Source organism: Poromitra crassiceps (genome assembly GCF_964638095.1).
Source record: "Poromitra crassiceps genome assembly, chromosome: 22".
NCBI lineage: Eukaryota > Metazoa > Chordata > Actinopteri > Beryciformes > Melamphaidae > Poromitra > Poromitra crassiceps.
In genome coordinates, this window is record NC_139647.1 from 21,896,746 (window position 1) to 21,909,823 (window position 13,078).

General features: G+C 41.1%; 1 protein-coding gene across 1 annotated transcript in view; it reads right to left on the minus strand.

Annotated features, from left to right (window-relative positions):
* Positions 1 to 6,162, minus strand: part of cfap46 (cilia and flagella associated protein 46) — a gene marked incomplete at both ends in the record, with an annotated part of 104,263 nt that extends 98,101 nt beyond the window's left edge. The window contains 4 exons of the mRNA XM_083658604.1: positions 200 to 264; positions 1,050 to 1,181; positions 5,904 to 6,022; positions 6,114 to 6,162. Of these exons, the coding sequence (XP_083514730.1) occupies positions 200 to 264; positions 1,050 to 1,181; positions 5,904 to 6,022; positions 6,114 to 6,162 (365 nt within the window). The remainder of the gene's footprint in view (positions 1 to 199; positions 265 to 1,049; positions 1,182 to 5,903; positions 6,023 to 6,113) is intronic.
* Between the last annotated feature and the right edge of the window lie 6,916 nt (positions 6,163 to 13,078).

The following is a 13,078-nucleotide window of genomic DNA, read 5'->3' on the forward strand; positions in this document are numbered from 1 at the left end:
GCTCTGAAAAAGACATCCCCTCCTCCTGGCTCCTGGCATTCAGAATATTACCCTTTTGGATTGCCTTTGTACAGGCACGCTATAGAACAACAGTGCTTTCTGCCAGACAATATGAGAGATGATATACACATCATAAATTATTCAACTTACCTGCCACTTAAAAAAAAAAGCCAAGCAAACTTCCTGACAGGTGGCATACCTTGGTTTGTCCTTAGACATGTCAATTGTTTTCAGGAAACACATCACAGCCTTTTCAAAGTCTTCCTGAAATTGAAATAATGCAAAAAGAGGAGGCAGAACATGGGTCACGTCATAACAAGAACATATTGTGCAATCTAGACCACCACTGTAGAGAGCCAAAGTGGAACGTCACTTCCTGCTTCAGCACTGTACCAGAGATTTTCATCCGCCATTTATTTCCCCATAGACATTTCGTAAAATGCTTATAAAAATAGTTTTACTTTGTCAAACCAAACGGTTCAGATATATTTAGAAACAGGAGAGATCGCATAACATTTCACTCGTACCAAAATGTTAAAAAAAAATGCAGGTTTAAAGAAAATATGTTTTCTATGTTGTTGTTGTTAGTTTTAAATGTTCTATGGTCTCTCCCGATTCTAAATATGGCTGAACCGTTTGGTTTGACCAAGTAAAACTATTTTTTATAAGCATTTTACGAAATGTCTATGGGAAAATAAATGGCGGAAGAAAATCTCTGGTACAGTGCTGAAGCAGGAAGTGACTGACGTTCACTTTGCCTCTCTATTTAATAAATAACCAAGAAAATCACTTCACTAAATGGTGGAACAACAAAGGGCTTTGTGCCTTGCAGACACAATCACATTTTGCTACCAAGAGTGAAACTAGTGGTGCGTGTGTGCAATCGCTCCATTTGAAGTACAAATAAGGGGGTGTCTACAGTAATTGTCTGTGTGTGTACAGCATTGACACACGCGCACACACACACACACACACACACACACACACCTGCACGCATACACACACACACCCATCCTTGAGGAGAGATGTGTCCAATTTGCTGTCCTCACCACACTCCCTGTGGCTGCCGGAGACTTCAGCTGGCCCAGACAGAGGTAGGCTCGACACAAGAATTGATTAACTGGCGGTTTCCCTTCAAAGTACATCTTTAGACACGCGTTGCTGATCTCCAAACAAGCCAGCTGAAACGGAGCAGCAAAACAGAAAACACACAAATGCCATGAACAAAATAAATATTTAAACCGTACTCTCAAACATATTGTATTGTAGCCTCACGTGTCACCACGGTTTTTCCTGTTTGATGCATTATTCAAAATGTTTGGAGATGGTGCTTCTGATGCGTTTACTTCCCTGTTTGGACACAATTCCCATCAATTAAACTTTGATCTTGGAATATTTGCATGTTCTAAAAAATGTTTTTAATTGTTTTCTTTATAATAGGCTGATCAGACCATAGACATACATAATATGGACATATCTATCCCATTACATTTCGTTTTCCTGGCAGAATTCAAACGGTGGGTGTCACCATCTTGATTTTTTGTCAGCAGAGTGGGAGGGTAGGATGGGTTGAGTCCTTCCGCATCTGACGTGAGATGGGAGTTTCCCAGAGTCACAGCTACGCCTGCTATTGGTCCATGATCGGCAAGCTGCGTGATCACACTGGACAGGCGATCTGTCAATCACCCCCTTTTCTATCATCTATTTTACTCCAAACAATTGACCCCCCCCCCCCCCCTACAGTTGTTATGAAAAGGTGAAATTAGCTATATAGACCAAAACCGTGTTTCGCCCCTGACTGGAAAGATGTTTAATCATGTTACAAAGGCATTTTAACATGGGGCCTTGGGGGGGAATTCCTACTGCCCCCCCCCCCCCCCCCGGCGCCTAGTGGCCATTCGAGGAACTACAGCTTTTCAATTCACTCCCGCATCCTCAGAGGGGGGAAGGGGGTGGGCTTGCCCACTGAGGTTTTATTTCGATGCTTTATTGATATCAAATCACTGTGGATATCGCCTTAGCCTTATCAGTCAAACAACACAAGGCTTTGGCTTTAAGTGGAACAACCCCTAGGCAAGGTTCTGCAGTATTCAGTACGATAACCTCTCTACATGCTAATGATATGGCACAGCTGAGCCCAGATCCACACTCAAACCAGCTATGATGGCTGCATACTGTGTAGCCATGCGGGACTCCTTTCAATCCCTGCAGCACTAATTCAGATGCCTCCATTCAATAAGATTGTATATTTCATGCCTTTACTGTTACACAGGCATTCACTTATAGGCTCGGGCTCTACGCTCTCCGCAATAGGATGGTGCTAATCTCTCATTCTCGGAGGCAGCTCAGAGCATCATGTCTTACATGCCGCCAGCTCCAGGAACCATTCATCACAAAATGAACATTTTCTTCGCTGCACTAAGAGAGAAAGGTTGCAGGCACGTTCAGTCAGTGCGTGTCTACTTTCATGCCAGCCTTTCATTGAGAGGATGAAAAGCAGCGGCTTTAGCTCAGGAGGTAGAGCGGGTCGGCCAATGACGCAAGGGTTGGCGGTTCGATCCCCGCTCCCTCCCAGCTGCTGTCGTTGTGTCCTTGGGCAAGACACTTAACCCTCCTTGCTCCCGATGGTGTGTATGGTGTGTAGGCACCCTGCGTGGCAGCCTGCCGCCATCGGTGTATGAATGGGTGAATGTAGACTACCTACTGATTGTAAAGCGCTTTGGATAAAAGCGCTATATAAATGCAGGCCATTTACCATTTACCAAAAGCATCAGATCCCCAGTGTGGGTGGGTGTGCCTCTGGGCCGGGGTATATATGCCTGTTTGTCAATCAAGGCTAATGCTGAAGTTTAACAATTAATGAATGGTCTATGGGGAACCCTCTCAAGGACCCCTGGTGGTCCCCAGACCCCAATTTGAGAACCACTTATCTAGTTTTTCAGTATCCATCTCAAATTGCTGGAAAATTGTCCAATTACCTGTTGGGAAAAAAAAACTAAAATCACATCCTGGTGTGGCTGTTTATTAGGGGTGGGAGAAAAAATCGATTCACCTAAGTATCGCGATTTTTAATGTCACGATTTTTTTAATCGATCTTTTATTCCAGAATCGATCATCGCAAAAGCAAAAAAAAAAAAAAAAAAAAAAAAAAAAAAATTGTGCCCGCAGTCAGGCCACTCACTGAACAGCCGGCCAGGCGCCGCCTACTGGTTTACTAGTGGTTTTATTACTTTATTAGTTAGTCTGAAGTAATAATTACACTTCAGGGTTAAAGTGGGTGCATCTTTGGGCTTCAAACGTCGGCCCATATCGGCCTGGCCTGCTTGGTATCTAATGCCCGGCCTGAATTATGATCCCAGTCCGCCCCTGTTTTTAACTATATCGCCCAGCCCTACTCATGATATATAATATACAGTCTCTAGTGTATGATTCAACTTTTCCCATGTTCTAATCTAGTGTAAAAAGCAAACAAACTGAAAAAAGAAAAGAAAAAAAGAAACAAAAATCGCAATAAATCGTAATATCGAATCGCAATAATCGTAGAATCGCAATACTTAAGAATCGCAATATATATCGAATCGGCACCCAAGTATCGTGATAGTATCGAATCGGGAGATAGGTGAATCGGCACAGCCCTACTGTTTATGCAATGTAGGCCTAATAGTGGTTATGTGATCAAGACTTTATATTTAGAATAGCTATTTATTGGATTTGTAGGATTTTCATTATCTCATCTCCATTGACCTACTGTAGGCTATAGGCTAAGGGTCAACTTTGCTATAAACACAGGGCCACCGCACCCTATACGCAGAGTACGCAGACTGCGTAGGGCATCATGTGACTGAGGGCACCAAAAAAAAAAAATATATATATATATATATATATATATATATATATATATATTTGGTGCCCTCAGTCAGGCCACTCACTGAACAGCAGGCCAGGCGCCGCATACTGGTTTACTAGTGGTTTTATTACTTTATTCAGGGTTAAAGTGGGTGCATCTCATTGTAAAATTGGACTCTGCCCAAATTGGGCTTCAAACGGCCCAAATTGGGCTTCAACCGGCCCAAATCTGTTATTTCTAATCTTTATAAATGATTTTGCATTAAAGTCCGAATCTGCTTTGTCCATCTTATTTGCAGATGATACCAACATTGCTGTCGCACATTCGGACTTTGATTCCTTGATCAGAGAGGCCAATACAATTTTAACATACACCTCAAGTTGGTTCCAGTTTTTTTTTTTTTGGTTCAAGCTTTCCTTGAATGCCAAGAAGTCAAATTTCATAATTTTCAGAAATAAAAACAAAAGTTATTCCAAGCAGAATTCAAAACTTCTCATTAATAATACTGAAATAAAACAGGTGTCTTCTTCAAAATTTCTTGGTGTTTTAGTTGATGAGAATGTATCATGGAAAAACCATATTGATTATGTGTGTAACAAAATTATGAAGTCTTATGGCATTATCAGAAGGATTTCATCACTGGTAAATCGCTCCTGTCTTCTGTCACTATATTATAGTCTGATATATCCTTATTTATCATATTGCAATATTGTTTGGGCCAGTACATATCCTTATTCTCTTCAGAAAATCCTGCTAATTCAAAAGAAATTTCTTAGACTGGCTACGTCATCAAATCGTTTTGAGCCATCTCTGTTCAGGCAACTAAACATATTGTCAATCTTCGATATAAACGTATATCAGACTACTGTTTTTATGTATAAATGTATGCACCAAGAATTATTTTTACCTACTGTCTTTTATAATTTCTTTGTACTGAACTCTAATGTTCACTCATATCCAACCAGACAATCACATAACATTCACCTTCCATTTTCCCGCACAAATTTAGGTCAATTTAACATTAGGTATAGAGGTCCATCCTTATGGAATTCCACCCCCCCTTCAATCAGAACCTGTCAATCATTGCCTATTCTTAAATCAAGAATGAAAAAAACCCTGTTAAATCAATAACATCTCTTATCTGCATACATGTTTTTATCTCTTCTTCTTTACTTTCTTTTCTTTTTTTTTGTTCGTTAAATTTTAATTTTATTTCATACTTACTGATTTTATTTCTACTTACGATGTTATACAAGTAGAGGCCTCGTATAGGCCCTTGCGGGTCTCCTGCCTCTACTTTGCACATTTATTGTCGTGTTGATAACTATCAGTATTTTTGTATGTTTGAATATGTGCTAAATAAACAAAAAAAAAAAAAAAAAAAAAAAAAAAAAATCTGGCTTCAACTGGCCCAAATCGGGCTTCAAACGACCCAAATCGGGCTTCAAACAGCCCAAATCTGGCTTCAAACAGCCCAAATTGGGCTTCAAACGGCCCAAATTGGGCTTCAAACGGCCCAAATTTTTGCTGCCCTTCGGACGCCTGCACGCACGTCGGCCTGTATCGGCCTGGCCTGCTTGGTATCTAATGCCCAGCCTGAATTATGATCCCAGTCCGCCCCTGCTTGCATGTACAGTTTAACAATCGCTTGTTTGCTGACATGTACAGCAATTCTAACAATTGTTTGTTTGCCACATGTAATGTAATGTGAGATACACTAGTATCGTTCATAATTAATGATTTTGCAGTCTTTCGTTTGACAGTTATTGAAAGTTTTGCGGGGGGGGGGGGGCACCACAAAACAATTACGCTTAGCTTAGGGCACCCAAATGGCCAGCAGCGGCCCTGTATAAACATCATTAATATAGCCTGGCATAGACACTGGAAACTCGACTCCACTTCACATAAACAGAAGATTATATCATTTTTAAACAGCTATGTTGCCATATATAATCATTGATGTGCTCCCGCGAGGATTGATGTGCTCCCGCGATGCTAGGGATGCAATTCTCGGCGGGGATGCCCAATTCGGCATGACACCTGTCGTCTTTCTCACCTGTAGCGCTTCCTCCGCACACAGCACGTAGAGCTCTTTGGCAAAGCGTGGTCTGCTTGTTCTTCCAGCTGCTGTCTCCTCTCTTATCAGGTTGTAGGCTGTCCACAGAGCCGCGGTGTCTACATACAAAAAGTAAGTCCAATTCTCGTGAGGAAGCTTCAAACTAGCTTAATTGCCCCCGAAATATCACGTTAAAGCATCATGACAAACCTTTTTGCTCCTTTGCCTTGGTTAGACACTGGCGAATATCAAGGTCCATCATGCCAGGTGACATTTGTTAGCTAGCTGGCGTGCGCGTGCGTTAAATTAAGCTAGCTGCCGCCGGCCGCTGCCTTTCTAACTTTACACGGCAATTGTTCAAGTGTGAAACCGTTTCGGGAAACATTGTACGTACGTCAGCTCGTTTAAGTCAGTAGCAAGAGAACACACATCATGCGAAAGTTACTTTATCGAACCACAAATGTTACCTATCCCAAATGTTAGAAACGTCAAATTCGCCTCAAGATAGCCTACCGCAGCAACAACAACCAGGTTGGGAGCTGTTTGTAGTGTAACCAAGCAACGGAGAGACTGGTATTGAACTACGGTAAGCGCAAAAGGACAAAAGGGCTTTTTCCTTTTGTTTTGAGCTTGTTCAGCCAATGGTTCAGCCTCATGGGGCATAGTCAAGTCTCATCAGAATGACTCAGTCCATCCTCTCATTATCTAGAAATACTCACATTTGGACGGCTTTCATTCTCATGGAATGTTTTTTTTAATCACCTGTAACCTCACTAAGTTTAGTGTTGAAGTTGAAGTTAATTCATAGTTTTTCCACTAGTTTGTAAAGTAAAAAAAAAAAAAAAAAAAAAGTGTTCTTCTGTTGTTTGAAAGCCAGTGCTGTACTGGGGTGGAATGGCTTGTGTGTTCGCTCACAGGTGTGGGTGATGCCGGCCGGTGTTGTACTGTTTTGTTGGTTGGTGGGTAACAGACCGAGAAATTAATTTTGTATTGACATTTTGTCTTTTGAGGTGCAGAGAGATATTGGGTAGAGCAAAATCCCAGACAGTACACGCTGGGACAGATTGGACCCATGGGCCTTGTGTTTGACATTTGTCTCATGGATTATGCTTATAATATATATATATATAAAAAGACTTTAGTTTGGTCATATAAATGTCAGCTCTCATATAGGCTACTCAAGGTTTTCAAATAATTTCTTGTGAGCGTGAAACAAGTAATCCCTCATAACTGGGACTTCAGCTATCTGTGCAGAATTGGTTTGTTGTTTTTGTTACCGCTGTCATATACTGTATAGGACAAATCAGCGTGATGTCACAACCACCCAGAAATGCGGAACCCCGCGGCAGTTAACTAGTGTGAGTTGTGCCAAACAAACGTGAATATCTCAAAAACTATACATCAAATCGCTTATATTTTGACATTCTGAGTGAGAGCAAAATTAGCTCAAGAGTTTGATGTATAATAATGCATGTTGTGTTAAAGTTGTGTGAACTGTCGCAGTTTTTAAAATGTCAACAGGGTCAACCGGCTAGAGTCAGACACTCAAGCTCATCATGCTCGATGCTCCATAAGGTCCCATTGCCGTTAGCATAATGCTGCTCGGCTGATCCCTCATATAGCAGTAGTCAACCTTCAGTGGCATATCATCTACACACTACAGGAATCCTTATTCTAGCCCTCTGGGCAAAATCCATACTAAATTAATATTACTAGTATATAAAGTTCAACATGAACAACTCTACAAAAAGTTAGAAACAAGATAAACACAGCTCAATCTGTGATGTCATTGAAAACCCAGAGCTGACAATGATAATGGTAACTTTATTGGAGTGTTTATACCCAAATGTAATTAAATGGATTAAATAGTGAGTTGAAATTCAATCCAATGAATGGACATTAGGCTCCAGTTAGGTCTCAATGCCAGATTTTAGTTCAATTCAGTTTCTGTTGACACCAAAAACAATATTCTGCTGTAGAGTGGCATGTTTGCTCAATGGTCTCCTGCTAAATGAAAGATCATAACAGCATTCATTTGTGATGCATGTACTGTGTTCAATGAGTAATGCTGTTCATAGACAGATCCTAGCCATATCTGATGAGATCATCTCTATACGACACAATCTATTCACCGCCACTGATGCGCTCAAAGGTGGAAAACAAAGATAAACATTATTGTAGCAGCAGCTAAATCACATTAATCACCCAAGCGATTTCAATAGATTTCCAAAAGGCTGAGGATGCGGGATATGACTGCATTCAGACTAGGGATGCACCGATATGAAAATTTTGGCCGATAACGAATATTAAGATTGCTGTTATGGCCGATAACCGATATTTACCGATGCCGATATGATCTGTATAAAAACACATTTCTATGATAATACAATTTTGTACATACTGAAAAACACATGTAAACACTGAATTTGAAAAAGTTATACATTTCTTTATTTCAAAAACATTTGTAAAAGCCCATAAATCATAGATTTACTGCATTATTTCATCTCAATGTGAAGAATTTGGCTGATACCAATAACCGATATTAACATTGCAACATCTGACCGATACCGATATGTTAAAAAATGACTAACATCGGCCGATACCGATATGATTGCCGATATATCGTGCATCCCTTCAGATGAGTAAAAAAAAAAAATCTCTTTATTTTTTATTCAAGAACATATAGAAGTTATAATGAAGAGAAGCCTCCTATATTGTTACAACATCATGCTTTGCAGTGGCTGGTTGGTATCTCACACAGTGCTGGATGGAGACGTCATATCCCACACAGTCAGTGACTGGGTAAAATAAGCTTTCTTGACAAGGCAAACTTTCACAATATATTGAAAGTTTTGAAGTTGCAATGATGATTGTTTGAGGCATTTCGACCATTATTCTCTAACTAGCCCTACAGAGAGCCGATGCAGTATTTGGGCATCTCGGGAATACATTCGATTTTTCTATCGAGTATTTGGTTCCATATTGCACGATATGATTTTTAAACAAACACTAAGCTCATATTTTATTCAGCCAGCTCGTATCTTGGCAAACAGACGAACTCGACTATCGGCCTGTGTTTTGTGTGGAGAATCGATTTACCAATAGATTGAATTTTCAGCTGAATTTGACTCGTGTTCTTTGCCTTTAATCCTCAAACGTCTTGTTGTTGTGTGCAGGCAGCAGCAGCGCTATAGGACACACTTCACCTCAGGTAGTAAATATGCCCAATGGGGAGCGGGGATTCCGAGTTGCTCTGTGGCCTTCCTCACTATCGCGTATGCAGTTCACCTCTCATCCATAATGGATCAAAGACATTGAGTGGAGTAGATTCTATTCCATTATCTGGCCCCCTGATGGGATCTCTTTCAGCGTCTCTGAAAATTCCCACAATGCCAGCACATTCTCTCAAGATGTTAAATCGGCAAAGTCAAATCAATTATTGATCGACTCACAAATTAATAATTGAACATTATGCGGTAGGCAACTTTTTGGTTGTGCATGTGTTGTGTTGCACCACATACACACGAATGGCAGCGGCCAAACGGTGATCATGTCGGCCCGCGCAGGACTAGCTAGCTGTGACTGTCCTCACATGCGAGTCCCATTAGAGTTTAATACACAGATACAGATACTTATGCTCATGCTATAGACTCGGATGCAATAGACTTGATCTATGGTTGAAAAGGCAAACAGCCGATTCCTATATATTTAGGAAACGCTTAAATCTCGGACAACTTTTTCACGTCAAGGACCCCTAAACTGACACAAATTAGACCATGGACCCCCCATTTGATAAGGTTTTGTCCCAGCGTCCCCCATCTGATGAGATTTTAGCTTTTGTGATGACCCTCCCACTCGCCAAGATATAGTAACTTGTGATTATATATGTAATGATAATCTTTATTTAAAGCATTTTTCAAAACAAAGTTACAAATGTACTGTAAGGCAAGCCTGTTGGTATCAACTCCGAATTATGTCAGTCGAATCAGATTTGGCTGTTCAATACTAATATTCGACTATCCTATTTTTCTTCCTCTTTTTAATAAGACTATCTGGCAATCAGAAAATCCATTGGCATGAGCTTGTTTGATTTGTTTGTTTAATTATTTGGGACTTGGTTTTACGGTATTAATACGCTGATATTTATACCAAGATAGGCTATATATCACAATCTATTGGAAGAAACCAAGCAACTCTATGTAAAATCAGACATTCAGCACCCCCATATAGCTGGAATGGAATGATCCTTTTTTCATAACCACATTTTGCGACTATTCGACTGTGAGATTTACAGTCGAAATCAGGCTCCTTTTGAACAAATCGTGGACTATTTGGGGTCACCCGGTATCATGGTATCAAAATCAGACGTATAATCAAACTTTTGATGGGTAAGCCTACATCTAGTGAAAAAGATTTACACTTACATTGAGGTAAATAGAAGATATTATCGCTATTAGTATGCATTAGCCTGCCTCACAGCAGGAAACACACGCACGCGCACACACACACACACACACACACACACACACACACACACACACACAGACAGGTGCACACACTCATGCACACAGTGGCGGTAACCAACAAAATTATAATCGGCGTAATCAGCAGGACCACATCTAACTCACTCAGCACGGGCTTTCACTGTTAATGCTGTAAACTTTGGATGCAGTCCATGTGAGATACGTGTAGATACACTCATGTGAGGCCACATGAGAACGATGTCTCTGACGGCTGCAGTGGAGCTGCTTCTCATTACAGTAGTTTCTCTACAGCCAAAGCCCCCCTCATCTACTGTACACTAACAACTCCACAGCCATTGATTGGCCCTGGAGCCTGGGTTTAAATTCCAGGCACTTAACGAGCGCCCATTTCAAATTCTTTCAGGCAGTAAATCATTTCCCACTTGCTTATTACCATGAAATCATTAGAGCCCTCAAGCAAGATTGGGGCAAACTGCGTCACTTTTTGTTTGCGCATCGTTATATATTCAAATTCGATCCCCCGTAAGAACCTGCTATTCTATTAAGGCCAATTAATGGTGTGGATCGTGGTGTTTGGCGCGTTTGCGGGCATCTGGCAGCCTCAGCGAAAAGCATCAGTTTGCTGACTCATTATGAGCAATATACTCTTTTCGGGTTCTTTGCTTGGACTTCTGGTTCTCTAGAGATGTTTGCAATCCCACGCTGCTGTTGAGTTTGTTACTGTGGCATCTGCTTAAAGTTGTTCGCACCCGGCAATTTCTCTGTACTGGAGACAATTATTTCGAGGCCCCAATACACACTTTCAGGATGACTTCCCAATCTGCCGGCTTAAAGAGTTCAGCTTTTGCACATGATCTGGGGCCGTATTATTCACAAACATTCTGAGAACTTTTATGGATTTTTTTGTTTAACTTGTGGTTTGCTTATACTATCAAAATAAAAAATAAAATATAGCTCATTGGACCAAATCTTTGAAAACCATACAAACAGTACTTTTTAATAGGGCTACTTACTTGTAGCATCCTCACAGGTTGCTGACACACTAAATTTGATGTTAAGATGGCTCAAGACTCGGTAGTATATTAGTATAATTTATTATAATTTATAGACTATATTGGCAAGCATGAATAGGATTTTTGAACATGAGTATTTGGAGATGATGCGGACATGTGTCCCATCAGTGACAATACAGAGAAACTCAGCTGCTGTTTAGTCAGTGCATGATGGTGCGCACATCCAGTGGGAATTAAACAGCTTGTGTCATAATATGAGGCTGTGAAGGAGCTGTCATTGTTGGTGTGATTGTGAAAAGGGCCTATTGATGTCAACCCCTCCCCCTTGTGGCTCCGTTTTGAAAGGCAAGGGGCAGCCGCATTGGTTACTTTGTATCTCTTTTTCTTGTTATTCTTGATTGTTCTATATTGATGTTTGTTGTTGCACGACCACAATGGAAATACGTTTAACGACTTTATTGTGATATCCTGATTAATTATTTTATACGGTATGCTTGTTGGTGTATTGCATTTTTGATTTGTCGAATAATTTCAATCAATCAATTGATCAATCAATCAAAGCAAGGGGCACGCGAAAACAAGGGGTAGGGGTAAAAATAAGAAATGGGATTGGGCCTATATCTTTAGTAGGATGTAGTCTTACTTTTAAGGGCAAATTCTTAGAAAACTTCATCACTCTTGAGTTTTCTCAGAACCACTAGGACCAACTCTTAGTACTAGCAGGAAGCTTTGTGGATACGGCCCCGTAAACCTGGACTGTCAGAGCCACACAGTCTCTTATCAACACAAGCATGTGTTCAAATGGCTGATGAGAGCGTTGACTCACTGCTGTACGGTCTTAATGGAGATGACGGATGTCACTGATTTGTTGAAACATCCTTCAGAGTGGGGATTTGGATTTGATGGCACCCTGGCTGCATGCTCATAGCTCTAACTGAAACCATGCCCAATCCCTCACAGCGTGTGCATTTGCTGATTTGGTTGCACCACATAGAGATTATTCATTTTGGCAAAGCTGAACGGAAGTATAGAGCCTTACACTAAAGCCTCCTGTCTTTCTTATGTTTCACATCATGCTGTAACCGCACGTCCCATTTTGAGGTAGGTTTAAGGTGTACATAAGCTGAATGCATCTACTGTATGTACTGTATACGCCTTTGTTCACACAGGACGCCTAACGTAAGCAGAACTGAAGCTTGAGGCAGGCTTTAGCTGAGCCGACGCTTAGCCGTTCACACAAGAAGCCTTCTCAGCAGCGCCTACCCGGTGCGCCTTGAACCCGCCCACCACAACTCCCATTGACATCATGCCTGGCAGCTGCACGCGGCGTCACGCTTGGAAAATAGAACTTAATCCTGAACGATCGCTTGAGCAGCAAGGCGTGAGCGTGGCTTCGGCGTTGCTTCAGCGTGACGCGCGCAGCTGGTGTGAACGGCATCACCTGTTAACAAGGACGCCTAAATGAAACTTGTGGGTTCAGCGTAGGTTGAACGTAGGTTGAGCATGCTTCGGTGTATAGTGGGAAGGGAACAGCCACTAAGGCTATATCCAGGGTAAAATGAACAATGAATCTCATAAACACACCACATTAAGAACATGGCAACATGTAGCTTAGTTCTACAAAATACTGTACTATAGCCTACATATTGAATAGCATAATGCTAATGCAATCTGATTA